General features: G+C 45.6%; 1 protein-coding gene across 1 annotated transcript; it reads right to left on the bottom strand.

Moving 5' to 3' along the window:
• Positions 1 to 6526: 6526 nt before the first annotated feature.
• Positions 6527 to 12688, bottom strand: TSPAN10 (tetraspanin 10). The gene is made up of 3 exons (XM_072113717.1): positions 11926 to 12688; positions 9060 to 9664; positions 6527 to 6835 (listed from the first exon to the last, which is right to left on the bottom strand). The coding sequence occupies exons 1-3, from the start codon at positions 12064 to 12066 to the stop codon at positions 6529 to 6531; spliced, it is 1053 nt and encodes a 350-aa protein (XP_071969818.1). The 5' UTR covers positions 12067 to 12688; the 3' UTR covers positions 6527 to 6528.
• Positions 12689 to 13803: the final 1115 nt, after the last annotated feature.

Here is a 13803-nt window from a genome sequence, read left to right as displayed (position 1 = left end):
GATTTTTGTGGATTTTGTTCTCTTAATGCATTATGGGTCAGGGGTTCCAACAAGCCAAGATCAGAAAATTTAGGTTCAAGGTCTAGGACATAAATCCCAATCTTTGCCCCAAGTGGAAGTTCTCCACGACTGATACAGTCTTTAACATCAAACCTTTTAATCCTGGGAGGAACTTTGTCCTTTGTTGTTCCCTACTGAGCAAATTAGACGGGAAGGGACTTCTGGATTGCGAGATGGAGATGAAAGATCTATCACCAACAGGAATTGTATGGATTTGATGTCCTCTCCATATCTGTTGTCCGACCCACATTGTTTCGGTCTCCAATCAAAATCCAAATGGTAAAACTCTGTAATAAAGTCTGTATGGCCACCAAAACATCCATCATCTCCACAGTCTCTCTTTTGCGGTGAGGAGTTTCTAAAGCAGGAACAAAAAAGGCTACAAATATTCATCTCTGCTCCTCTTCATCCTGATCCCGGCGCTGTCCGTCACTAGTCTTGACACGCCAGGATCACCTAGAAACCAAACTTATAATTAGCAGAAGTAATGGGTTGTTTTGCGAATGAGCCGGCATGAAGAGCCAGCTCTTTCCACAAACGACAGGAGTCAGCTACCTTCAGTGAGCCAATAGCTCATATAACCCCGCCCTAATCGCATCACCATGCCCCTTTTAACCCAATAAAATTGGGTTAAAAGTGGAGTGGGGAGATTGTTTTTCTAGAGGCTCCGATTATATATTTAATAGGGAGCCATTCAGGAGCCGTCTCTTCTTAGTGAGCGGAGCCTAATGAGCCAGCTCACTAAGAAGAGCCGGACTTCCCATCACTAATTAGCAGCACGGAGCGCCAGGACAATAAGGCCTCCCTCTTCCATGCTGAATTCTCTAGTGACATCACCACCTTGATTAGAGAGGGGTGGCATAATTAGCAGCCTGGATTGCCGGACATCTTGTCCCCATGCTCCGTGCTGCTAATTATCATTTTTGGTTCTAGGTGATCCGAGCGTGTCAAAACTAGGGACGAACAACACCGGGATCAATATGAAGAGGAGCGGAGGTGAGTATTTGTAGCTTTTTTTTTTAATTTGTGAAACATGTTTAAAATGGACCATATTGCCCATACTGAGCACTACCCTGGGATTGGGACTCCTCGCCTATGCTGCTGTGAGTACCTGCCTCCATGTGGACATGTGATGTGTAATCAAAGCATAACGGCGGTCATACAGGAAGACCACGACTCCTAGCTTCATCTACGACTGACTATGAAGAGTCCAGGTCCACAGCGTCCGTCAGTCCTACTTAAAAGACTAAAGTAGTCTGGAGTCGCCTATGGCTGAACAGGTAAAGCCCTGCACCTTATTCCAGAGCCATTGTCCAAGTTTAAAAGAAACAGCACCCCCTTCGGTCCTGTGGTTGTGCCTGGTATTGCACCATATTTAGGAAAGCTGAGCTGATTTATGGGCAGCAATGGCATATTTGTTGGAAAAAAAGAAGCCATGGTCGTCCAACAAGCCATGGGCGCATCATATAGTCATCATGTACTGCCCATAAAAGAAACTAAAGTATAAAAGAAGCTAAGTCTATTCATGTATCGCAGCTAACACTAACACCGTCTCCCCATTTCAGCTCTTTCTCCCCTCTCACAGCATTCAGTCTTAGAGTTTGAATGCAGCTTCATCTCCCTCCTTTATTACTTCATCCGGAATAATGCAGGAAATTGAATATTTGGGGACCCATGAAGGTTCCTGAAGTTTACATAGAGCCTGTAGCTAGAATTTTCCTTGCTGTATTAATCCGGACACTGTAGCTAAACCTCAGCTTCCTGCTTGCCGGGTGATATAATCTTGGATACTTCTCCTGTCCTTGCTGCTGTCTACATAAATCACCTGTAATCTCTTCATCTAATCCTGACAACACAATGGTTTTAGAAGATAAAGGATCACGTGTGGAGAAATCCTGTAGATAATACGCAGATGATATACCTCACTGCTATACATGGTGTGCAGGTGAACCAAGGCAATGGTCACATACACCATAGGAAGTCCTACCTAGATAGTGGGGTCCCAAACGATGAAAAAGTGGACTCGGAGCAGCCTGTACAAGCCTATAGAGCCAATTGGCAGCATCACTTACCAGGTCTGGGTACAAGCCACTAGCAGAGTAGTCATCACATCAGAAGTTGACCTTTGGGGCATCTATAAATCAACCCACTTAATTCATGTTGAAGGTTAGTAGGGTCCATTTTCCAGGCATTCATGAAATCCATCCCTGGTCCAACTGGAGAAGATGATGTTCTTCAGGTGTTCAATAGAGTATAACCACCTTACCTGGGATGGCCAATTCTATTTTTGGGTCTTACCTGCCGGATCTCATCAATTTGCCTCCATAATTAATGTGTTGACATGTTTTGACCACTACTGGTAAGATACAAATGCTATTACCTGTAACACAAGCATAGGATCAACACAGGTCAACCATGACCCATAGAGGGTTTTAGACATGATGGTCTATAGGGCTGACCCTTCTTCAGTTCTTCATTGACCCATTTTGGACCACAACAAATCAGTCTCTGCTGCCTGAGGCAAATTATAGAAATATACCCCCTCCACCCCATCCAGTAGTATCATAGTATCATAGTATATAAGGCTGGAAGGAGACGCAAGTCCATCAAGTCCAACCTTTAAGAATTAAATAAATGTTTTATCCCCATAACCCGTGATATTTTTTCTCTCCAGAAAGTCATCCAGGCCTCTCTTGAACATGTACATAGAGTCCTCCATAACAACCTCCTGCGGCAGAGAGTTCCATAGTCTCACTGCTCTTACAGTAAAGAACCTTTGTCTATGTTGATGGTAAAATCGCCTCTCCTCTAGGCGTAGAGGATGCCCCCTGTCTATGTTGATGGTAAAATCGACTCTCCTCTAGGCGTAGAGGATGCCCCCTTGTTCTGGTCACAGGCCGAGGTATAAAAAGATCTTTGGAGAGATCCTTGTACTGTCCGTTCAGGTATTTGTACATTGTAATCAGGTCTCCCCTCAGTCGTCTTTTTTCTAAACTGAATAATCCCAAATTTTTTAATCTGTCATTGTATTCTAGTTCCCCCATTCCCCTAATAATCCTGGTTGCTCTCCTCTGCACCCGTTCCAGCTCTACTATATCCTTTTTATACACTGGTGCCCAAAACTGTACACAATATTCCATGTGTGGTCTGACCAGGGATTTGTATAAGGGCAAAACTATGTCTTTATCATGAGAATCTATTCCTCTCTTGATACATCCCATTATTTTATTTGCTTTAGCAGCAGCCGCCTGGCTCTGGTCACTAAAATTAAGTTTACCATCCACCAATACCCCCAAGTCCTTTTCAGCTTCAGTTTTACTAAGTAATTGACCGTTTAGAACACAATTATACTTTTTGTTTCCATGGCCCAAGTGCATAACTTTACATTTATCTACATTAAACCTCATCAACCATTTCTCTGCCCATCCCTCAAGCTTCCACAAATCCCTCTGTAATGCTAAACTATCGACCTCAGTATTTATTACTTTACACAGCTTAGTATCATCTGCAAATATTGAAACTTGACTGTGTAAACCCACTACAAGGTCATTAATAAAAATATTAAAAAGAAGTGGCCCCAATACTGACCCCTGTGGCACTCCACTGGTAACATCAACCCAATCTGAGAATGTGCCATTAATGACCACCCTCTGTTTTCTATCACTAAGCCAATTACTTACCCAAATACACAGATTTTCTCCTATTCCCAGCAGTCTCATTTTATATACCAACCTTTTATGTGGCACGGTGTCAAATGCCTTTGAAAAGTCCAGATATACAACATCCACAGCGTCCCCCAGATCCAGTCTTGAACTTACCTCCTCGTAGAAACCAATCAGATTAGTCTGACAGGACCGATCTCTCATAAACCCATGCTGACGCTGGGTTATAAGGATGTGCACAGTGAGATACTCCAGGATAGCATCTCTAATAAACCCCTCAAATAGTTAGACTCACGGGTCTGTAGTTTCCAGGATCGCTATTTGATCCTTTTTTGTATATTGGTACCACATTTGCTATGCGCCAGTCCTGTGGAACATAACCAGTCCTCAGTGAATCTTCAAATATTAAAAATAACGGTTTGTCTATCACCGTACATAATTCATGCAGAACCCGGGGGTGTATGCCATCTGGCCCAGGTGATTTATCTATCTTAGTGGTTGCGAGGCGGCGCCGTACCTCTTCCTGGGTTAAACTGTTGACATTATAAAAAGAATTCACATTATTCCTCATTGTGTCTTCCACCAGGGGATTTTCCTGGGTAAAGACAGTTGAGAAGGCGACATTCAGTAGATTGGCCCTTTCCTCATCTCCTTCCACCATGACCCCCATGTTACACCTCAGAGAGCTCACACTCTCTGTTTTTAGTTTCTTATCATTTATATACTTGAAAAATAATTTGGGATTATTTTTGCTCTCCCTGGCAATATTTCTCTCAGTCTCTATTTTTGCGGCCTTTATCTGCTTTTTACAGGATTTATTTTTCTCTCTATAATCCTGTAATGCCTCATCGCTACCTTCACGTTTTAGCACCTTAAACGCTTTATCTTTCTCGCTTATTGCTTTCCTTACAAGACTAGTTAGCCACATAGGGTTTTTCTTGTTCCTTTTATGCTTTTTCCCATAAGGTATGTGTTTCTCACAGGACTTTTTCAGAATATATGAGAAAAAGTCCCATTTTTGGGGTGTACTTTTGTCTTTGAGAACATTATCCCAGTCTATGCCTTTAAGGTCTTCCCTTAGTTGCTGAAAATTTGCCCTCCTGAAGTTTAGAGTGTTGGTTGCCCCTTCACTAACGCTCTTAGTAAAGCATAATACAAAATCAATAATATTATGATCACTATTCCCCAGGTTCCCCCCAACCTGTAGTTTTGATACCCTATCAGGTCTGTTGGTAAGGATAAGGTCCAGCAGTGCCCCCCCTCTTGTTGGCTCCAGGACTAGTTGCGACAGGTAATTGTCTTTTGTTGTTGACAAGAACCTGCTGCCTTTGAAGGACCTGCAGGTTTCTGCCCCCCAGTCAATATCTGGGTAATTGAAGTCCCCCATGATAAGTCCTTCCCTGTGCTTTGAAGCCGCATCCATTTCACTTATCAGCATTTCCTCTGCTGCCTCCATTATATTTGGAGCCTTATAACAAACCCCTAGTAATATTTTATTATTCTTTTTCCCTCCCCTTATCTCCACCCATAGGGTCTCCACATTTGCGTTACTGATGTCATCTCGCAGGACGGGCTTGAGGCGAGAATTCACATATAAACAAACTCCTCCCCCTTTTTTATTTATACAATCCTTTCTAAAAAGACTATAACCATCTATAGCAACAGCCCAGTCATAGCTACTGTCCAGCCATGTCTCGCTGATACCCACTATATCATATTTCCGCTCCAACATCAAGAGTTCCAGTTCCTCCATTTTGTTTGTGAGGCTTCTGGCATTTGGTATTTCTTTAGTAAGTGGGTTCTCCATGCAGCGTCTCACTCACATGCAGACTCTGGGGCACATTTACTAAGGATCCGTTGGACTCATTTCGGTCGGGTTTCCCGACTTTTTCTGATTTGCGCTGAATTGCCCTGGGTTTTTGGCACACACGACCGGATTCGGACACACCGCAGAATTTAACTTTCAAAATCAACAAGATCACTTTCTGAATCGCAAGATCAACACTCACATACACCGGGAAGAAGATGGTGAACTCCGGCAGACCTGAGCGCAGAAGCAACACATGCAGGAAATTGGACGCACGATCTTAGTGAATCGCGGCAGCTCTGAATCCTTGTCGGACAGTACGGATCGGCAGCGTCAACGGGAAGGGTAAGTAAATGTGCCCCATTGAGTATGAAGAGACACTTATTTTAGGAGTCAAGTTCTGCTTTAAAGCAGGTTTCTGCGACCCTGATGCTGCCCCCCCATCTTGCTGCAGGTGGTGCCGCCTGAGGTAGGAGGCTCAACTCTCTCAATACTACAAGTATCTTCCTAAAATCTTCTTCTTAAAATGGTGCCAACCATATGACACCCTCAAAAGGTGGAAGTAGGACTAGCTTGGTACCAGTTGATGACTCTATTGGGCACATAGCTTTTTCATTGCAATTTAGGGAGATACAGAGTAGAAGAACCCTCTTGGCACCTCTCCGTTAGGTAACATGGGGAGAGCAGACTCTTTGAATTGACATTTAGAAGGTTTCTACCATGAAAAACCAATGAAGTCAATCAGTTGTGAGATGTATGGATCACATATTCTGGTCAGATTCTGACTAACCTATAGGGAAACAAGTCAATAACCCATTGGGACCCCAGACCTGCCTTCTCCTGAATGAGGACATGTCATGTGTAAAGAATAGACAATGCCAAGCTGCATGGCACCATCACAAAGCCTTGACATCACCATGGCACGGGGAATGGGGGGGGAGGGGTTGTTATAACGTCCGTCACTGTCATTTACCAACATAAAGCAATGAAACTTGGACTTTAATACAGAGATTTTACCACCTTGATTTCTCGCATTACCCTTTGTGCACAAACAATACAAACAAGTTCTATGGCCATCACCAAAAAGTAACCAGCGGCAATATCCCAAATTCTGCGGTTTATCCACATTACAATCTGGGGGATGCAACCTCCCAGATAGATGAAGGTGCTAGCCATGGCCTCACTCATGCCCAGGGCTCCGAATCCACACTGGGAATTGGGTACAGTACCATTCTGAAGAGGGTCCATGCAGCAGGAATATGGGACACCACATGAGTTGACGCCAGGAGAACTGCAGTTGAAATACCTGAAGAAGCAGAGACAAAATACATTGTATGGAGCCTGCAAGGTGTATCATCACATTACTTATCCTGTACTGATCCTGAGTAACTTCCTGTATTATACTCCAGAGCTGCACTCACTATTCTGCTGCTGGTGCAGTCACTGTGTACATACATGACATTACTTATCCTGTACTGATCCTGAGTTACATCCTGTATTATACCCCAGAGCAGCACTCACTATTCTGCTGCTGGTGCAGTCACTGTGTACATACATGACATTACTTATCCTGTACTGATCCTGAGTTACATCCTGTATTATACTCCAGAGCTGCACTCACTATTCTGCTGCTGGTGCAGTCACTGTGTACATACATGACATTACTTATCCTGTACTGATCCTGAGTTACATCCTGTATTATACTCCAGAGCAGCACTCACTATTCAGCTGCTGGTGCAGTCACTGTGTACATACATGACATTACTTATCCTGTACTGATCGTGAGTTACATCCTGTATTATACTCCAGAGCTGCACTCACTATTCTGCTGGTGCAGTCACTGTGTACATACATGACATTACTTATCCTGTACTGATCCTGAGTTACATCCTGTATTATACTCCAGAGCTGCACTCACTATTCTGCTGCTGGTGCAGTCACTGTGTACATACATGACATTACTTATCCTGTACTGATCCTGAGTTACATCCTGTATTATACTCCAGAGCAGCACTCACTATTCAGCTGCTGGTGCAGTCACTGTGTACATACATGACATTACTTATCCTGTACTGATCCTGAGTTACATCCTGTATTATACTCCAGAGCAGCACTCACTATTCTGCTAGTGCAGTCACTGTGTACATACATGACATTACTTATCCTGTACTGATCCTGAGTTACATCCTGTATTATACCCCAGAGCTGCACTCACTATTCTGCTGGTGCAGTCACTGTGTACATACATGACATTACTTATCCTGTACTGATCCTGAGTTACATCCTGTATTATACCCCAGAGCTGTACTCACTATTCTGCTGCTGGTGCAGTCACTGTGTAAATACATGACATTACTTATCCTGTACTGATCCTGAGTTACATCCTGTATTATACCCCACAGCTGCACTCACTATTCTGCTGGTACAGTCACTGTGTACATACATGACATTACTTATCCTGTACTGATCCTGAGTTACATCCTGTATTATACTCCAGAGCTGCACTCACTATTCTGCTAGTGAAGTCACCATGTACATACATGACATTACTTATCCTGTACTGATCCTGAGTTACATCCTGTATTATACTCCAGAGCTGCACTCACTATTCTGCTGCTGGTGCAGTCACTGTGTACATACATGACATTACTTATCCTGTACTGATCGTGAGTTACATCCTGTATTATACTCCAGAGCTGCACTCACTATTCTGCTGGTGCAGTCACTGTGTACATACATGACATTACTTATCCTGTACTGATCCTGAGTTACATCCTGTATTATACTCCAGAGCTGCACTCACTATTCTGCTGCTGGTGCAGTCACTGTGTACATACATGACATTACTTATCCTGTACTGATCCTGAGTTACATCCTGTATTATACTCCAGAGCAGCACTCACTATTCAGCTGCTGGTGCAGTCACTGTGTACATACATGACATTACTTATCCTGTACTGATCCTGAGTTACATCCTGTATTATACTCCAGAGCAGCACTCACTATTCTGCTAGTGCAGTCACTGTGTACATACATGACATTACTTATCCTGTACTGATCCTGAGTTACATCCTGTATTATACCCCAGAGCTGCACTCACTATTCTGCTGGTGCAGTCACTGTGTACATACATGACATTACTTATCCTGTACTGATCCTGAGTTACATCCTGTATTATACCCCAGAGCTGTACTCACTATTCTGCTGCTGGTGCAGTCACTGTGTAAATACATGACATTACTTATCCTGTACTGATCCTGAGTTACATCCTGTATTATACCCCACAGCTGCACTCACTATTCTGCTGGTACAGTCACTGTGTACATACATGACATTACTTATCCTGTACTGATCCTGAGTTACATCCTGTATTATACTCCAGAGCTGCACTCACTATTCTGCTAGTGAAGTCACCATGTACATACATGACATTACTTCTTTTATTTCTGTTACAGAATGCAGCTCTAAAATTCTTAAAGGGGCAGAGATTATATTGACCCTACATAGATAAAAGAAGACCCAATACTTACAAATTTATGGACCAGTCTTGGTAGGACTGCACTCCACAACACTCCATGCCAAGTTGTATCTCATCCAATATAAACTTTAGGTCTGAGTCATCTTGGTATCTGCTCATGGCCACCATCATAGTCCTTTTCACTGAATCCTGAATTTGTTCTTGAAAACATAGGACCACCAGGGCAAACACACATTGTGCAACCAACAGCGTAGAAATCCCAGCAAAGAAAAGCCTAAGGAGGCAGATGTTCTCACGGATGAAACCTAAACATCCTGAGAGGGCCAAGACGCAGACCACCAGGCCCACCAGTACGAATATAAGCATGGGGTCTGTACCCAGATTCCCGATCTTCTCACTTATCAAGGACTGTTTGTATGCAAGACCCCAGAACCCAATACACAACAGGCCGAAGCCCAGTGTGAAGAAGATGGAGTTGAAGAAGAACATGAGATATTTGATGTAGGGTACAAGGGGGTCAGGATGATGGAGGAAGGGTGGTGGCCAGTCTTTCGGGGTAACAGAGATTGGGGAGTCATCTGCTTCAGCTCCATTGTGGGTGAAGTATTGGAAGTTATCCGATTCCTGGCCGTACTTTGTATTTCTTTGGACAACACCCTGCAAAAAGAGGAATTAAGGTTGGAGGTTTAAATGTAGTCCTTCTTAGTGCCAAAGCACAGCCTTTGCAAGTGCTCAGAGTCACACCTAGGTGCAGAATGATAAGTGTGTACATACACCGTCTACTGCCCCCCATCCTGCCATCTTAGTGCCCAGTCACAGCCATTGCCACCCCAGCTAAATAATCCGGCCAAGCCGCAGCCTGCCCAACCAAGCCGCAGCCTGCCCAACCAAGCCGCAGCCTGCCCAACCAAGCCGCAGCCTGCCCAACCAAGCCGCAGCCTGCCCAAACAAGCCGCAGCCTCCCCAACCAAGCCACAGCCTGCCCAACCAAGCCACAGCCTGCCCAACCAAGCCACAGCCTGCCCAACCAAGCCAAAGCCTGCCCATCCATGCCACATAATCAAGCCACAGCCTGTCTAACTGCGCCACACAACCAAGCCACAGCCTGCCCAACCAAGCCACAGCCTCCCCAACCAAGCCACAGCCTGCCCAACCAAGCCACAGCCTGCCCAACCAAGCCACAGCCTGCCCATCCATGCCACATAATCAAGCCACAGCCTGTCTAACTGCGCCACACAACCAAGCCACAGCCTGCCCATCCATGTCACACAACCAAGCCACAGCCTGCCCATCCATGCCACACAACCATGCCACAGCCTGCCCATCCATGCCACACAACCAAGCCACAGCCTGCCCAACCATGCCACACAACCAAGCAACAGCCTGCCCATCCATGCCACACAACCAAGCCACAGCCTGCCCATCCATACCACACAACCAAGCCACAGCCTGCCCATCCATGCAACACAACTTATACTTAACCTGCCCAATTGCTCCTTACACTTAAGCCACAGCCAGCCCATCCACGCCATATAACGAATCCATAACCTGCCCAAACACACCACCAAACCAGGGCCTGCCCAACCGCACCACCCAAGTCACAGCCTGCGTAACTGTGCCACCCAACTAAACCACAGCCTGCCCAACTGCACCACCTAACCAAGCCACAGCCTGCCCAATTGCACCACCTAACCAAGCCACAGCCTGCCCAACTGCACCACCTAACCAAGCCACCGCCTGCCCAACCACACCACCTAACCAAGCCACAGCCTGCCCAATTGCACCAACCAACCTAGCTACAGCCTACCCAACCACACCACCTAACCAAGCCACAGCCTGCCCAACTGCACCACCTAACCAAGCCACAGCCTGCCCATTTGCACCACCTAACCAAGCCACAGCCTGCCCAACTGCACCACCTAACCAAGCCACCGCCTGCCCAACCACACCACCTAACCAAGCCACAGCCTGCCCAATTGCACCAACCAACCTAGCTACAGCCTACCCAACCGCACCACACAACGAATCCATAACCTGCCCAACTGCACCACACAACCAAGTCCCAGCCTGTCCAACTGCACCACACAACCAATATCCTCCACATACAAATCATTACCGATCACCCCCTCACTGATGAACCCCCTGCGGCCACAATCACATACCATATTCTGTATTTGTAAGGTATATTCCTATGGCTGCATATACAAAACATTCAAATTTACACTCAGAGGCTGAAAACCTGATTTGTTCATGGCGTACTGACACAGCTGCAGATCTCGTTACAATGTGCAAGCACTCAGAGAATTGTAACAACCGGCAGAAGTGTGTACATAGGTTTTTTACTAACCTACTCCTGCCAACATCAGTATATTTTGGACATGATTTGTACAGGCGGTCCCCTACTTAACAACACCCGACTTACAGACGACCCACAGTTAAAGACGGACTCCTCTGCCCACTGTGACCTCTGGTGAAGCTCTCTGGATGCTTTACTATAGTCCCAGGCTGCAATGATCAGCTGTAAGGGGTCTGTAATGAAGCTTTATTCATAATCCTTGGTCCCATTAAAGCAAAAAATTTTGAAACGCCAATTGTCACTGGGGCAAAAAATTTATTTTTTTCTGGATCTACCATTGTAAAACATACAGTTCCTACTTACATACAAATTCAACTTAAGAACAAACCTACGGACCCTATCTAGTATGTAACCCGGGGACTGCCTGTATAGGTTTTTCATTCCCTGTACATATATATAACTAGTTTTATTCCCTGACCGCAAGCAGAGGTCTTACATTCCATACAGAATTGAAACACTAAGTATATTAGTAAGTTGCAGAACTTTTTATGATACAGCAATCATGTAATAAAAGGTGCAGCAGACATTAGTAATCCACATCAGATCACACAGGAGACGTCACCTTGGGTAACAAGCTCCTCGATTCTTCGGGGTCTCTCCGCTTTTTGGATTGAGGACACAGATTCTGGAGCAGACGATACATTTTTGTGCCCATCTTTAAGACGTATTCACTACAGAAGAGGGAAATGTAGACTCCAGACATTTGGGAGATTATTCCCCTCCCAGCTCAGATAATCAGGAGACCGGGAGTCAGCCGCCCGTCATGTGAGGCGCCAGGTCTACCCTCCTCTATTTATTATTTAACCCCCTCTAGGCTGGGAAATCCGAGTCACTACATCCACATTTCGTGATGGAAATGTGATGAGATAACATCAAAGGGGGTCCATGGGCCGGGACCCCACCACAAAGATACATAAGTTGAGGAGGTGCAGAAAGTGCTGTTGCACCTGGGTTCAGGAGTAGAAATGAGCGGACCTGATGTTCTGGTTTGGCCCAGACATATTTCCGGATTGGTGGTGGAACAACCAATTTTGGAAATTGACGCCCCATGGCTAGTTGTTAGGGTGAAGACACACGTGGCGTTTTTAAGCCGTTTTTGGGCCGTTTTTACTAAGTGCGTTTTTTAACGCAGTCCGTTAAAAAAGGGCGCGTTCACACGTTGCGCTTTGGTTGCGTTTTCATTGCGTTTTAAATCGCTAGTCGCTAGTACTGGTGTAGGGGTACTTCTTACTGTTATGGGGGCAGTGTGACCTGTAATTATGGGGGCAGTGTGACCTGTAATTATGGGGGCAGTGTGACCTGTAATTATGGGGGCAGTGTGAACTGTAATTATGGGGGCAGTGTGACCTGTAATTATGGGGGCAGTGTGACCTGTAATTATGGGGGCAGTGTGACCTGTAATTATGGGGGCACTGTGACCTGTAATTATGGGGGCAGTGTGACCTGTAATTATGGGGGCACTGTGACCTGTAATTATGGGGGCAGTGTGAACTGTAATTATGGGGGCAGTGTGACCTGTAATTATGGGGGCAGTATGACCTGTAATTATGGGGGCAGTGTGACCTGTAATTATGGGGGCAGTGTGACCTGTAATTATGGGGGCAGTGTGACCTGTAATTATGGGGGCAGTGTGAACTGTAATTATGGGGGCACTGTGACCTGTAATTATGGGGGCACTGTGACTAGTACTGGTGTAGGTATATGTGTCATTATGGGGGCATTGTGAGTAGTACTGGTGTAGGGGTACTTCTTACTGTTATGGGGGCACTATGACTATGACCAGTACTGGTGTAGGGGTACTTCTTAGGCCGCAGTCACACGTACCGCTAAGCGTCCGTCCTAACGCGACGCTAGCGCACAGGGGGAGGTCCAAGGCCCGAACGCACATGCGTTTCCAGGGAAACACATGCGATTGTTAAGCCGATCGCATGCGTTTCTCTGGAAACGCATGTGCGTTTGGGCCGAGGACCTCCCCCTGTGCGCTAGCGTCGCGTTATGAACGGGCGCTTAGCGGTACGTGTGACCGCGTCCTTACTGTTATGGGGGTTACTATGACTATGACCAGTACTGGTGTAGGGGTACTTCTTACTGTTATGGGAGCACTGTGACCTGTAATTATGGGGGCACTGTGATCTGTAATTATGGGGGCAGTGACACCTGTAATTATGGGGGCAGTGTGACCTGTAATTATGGGGGCAGTGTGAACTGTAATTATGGGGGCACTGTGACCTGTAATTATGGGGGCAGTGTGACCTGTAATTATGGGGGCAGTGTGACCTGTAATTATGGGGGCACTGTGACTATTACTGGTGTAGGTATATGTGTCATTATGGGGGCAGTGTGACCAGTACTGGTGTAGGGGTACTTCTTACTGTTATGGGGGCACTATGACTATGACCAGTACTGGTGTAGGGGTACTTCTTACTGTTATGGGGGCACT

Source organism: Engystomops pustulosus, chromosome 6, assembly GCF_040894005.1.
Source record: "Engystomops pustulosus chromosome 6, aEngPut4.maternal, whole genome shotgun sequence".
NCBI classification, from domain to species: Eukaryota; Metazoa; Chordata; class Amphibia; order Anura; family Leptodactylidae; genus Engystomops; species Engystomops pustulosus.
The sequence above is the reverse complement of the archived record's forward strand: the minus strand, read 5'-3'. Positions and strand labels throughout refer to the sequence as shown.

Bases quoted from the DNA above. Each gene is read 5' to 3' on its own strand.
- TSPAN10 (XM_072113717.1), bottom strand. From the start codon at position 12,066: ATGTCTGGAGTCTACATTTCCCTCTTCTGTAGTGAATACGTCTTAAAG. The intron at 9,665-11,925 runs GTGACGTCTCCT...CTCTTTTTGCAG, and splicing joins CGAGGAGCTTGTTACCCAAG to GGTGTTGTCCAAAGAAATAC. The intron at 6,836-9,059 runs GTAAGTATTGGG...CTGCTTCTTCAG, and splicing joins CAAGACTGGTCCATAAATTT to GTATTTCAACTGCAGTTCTC.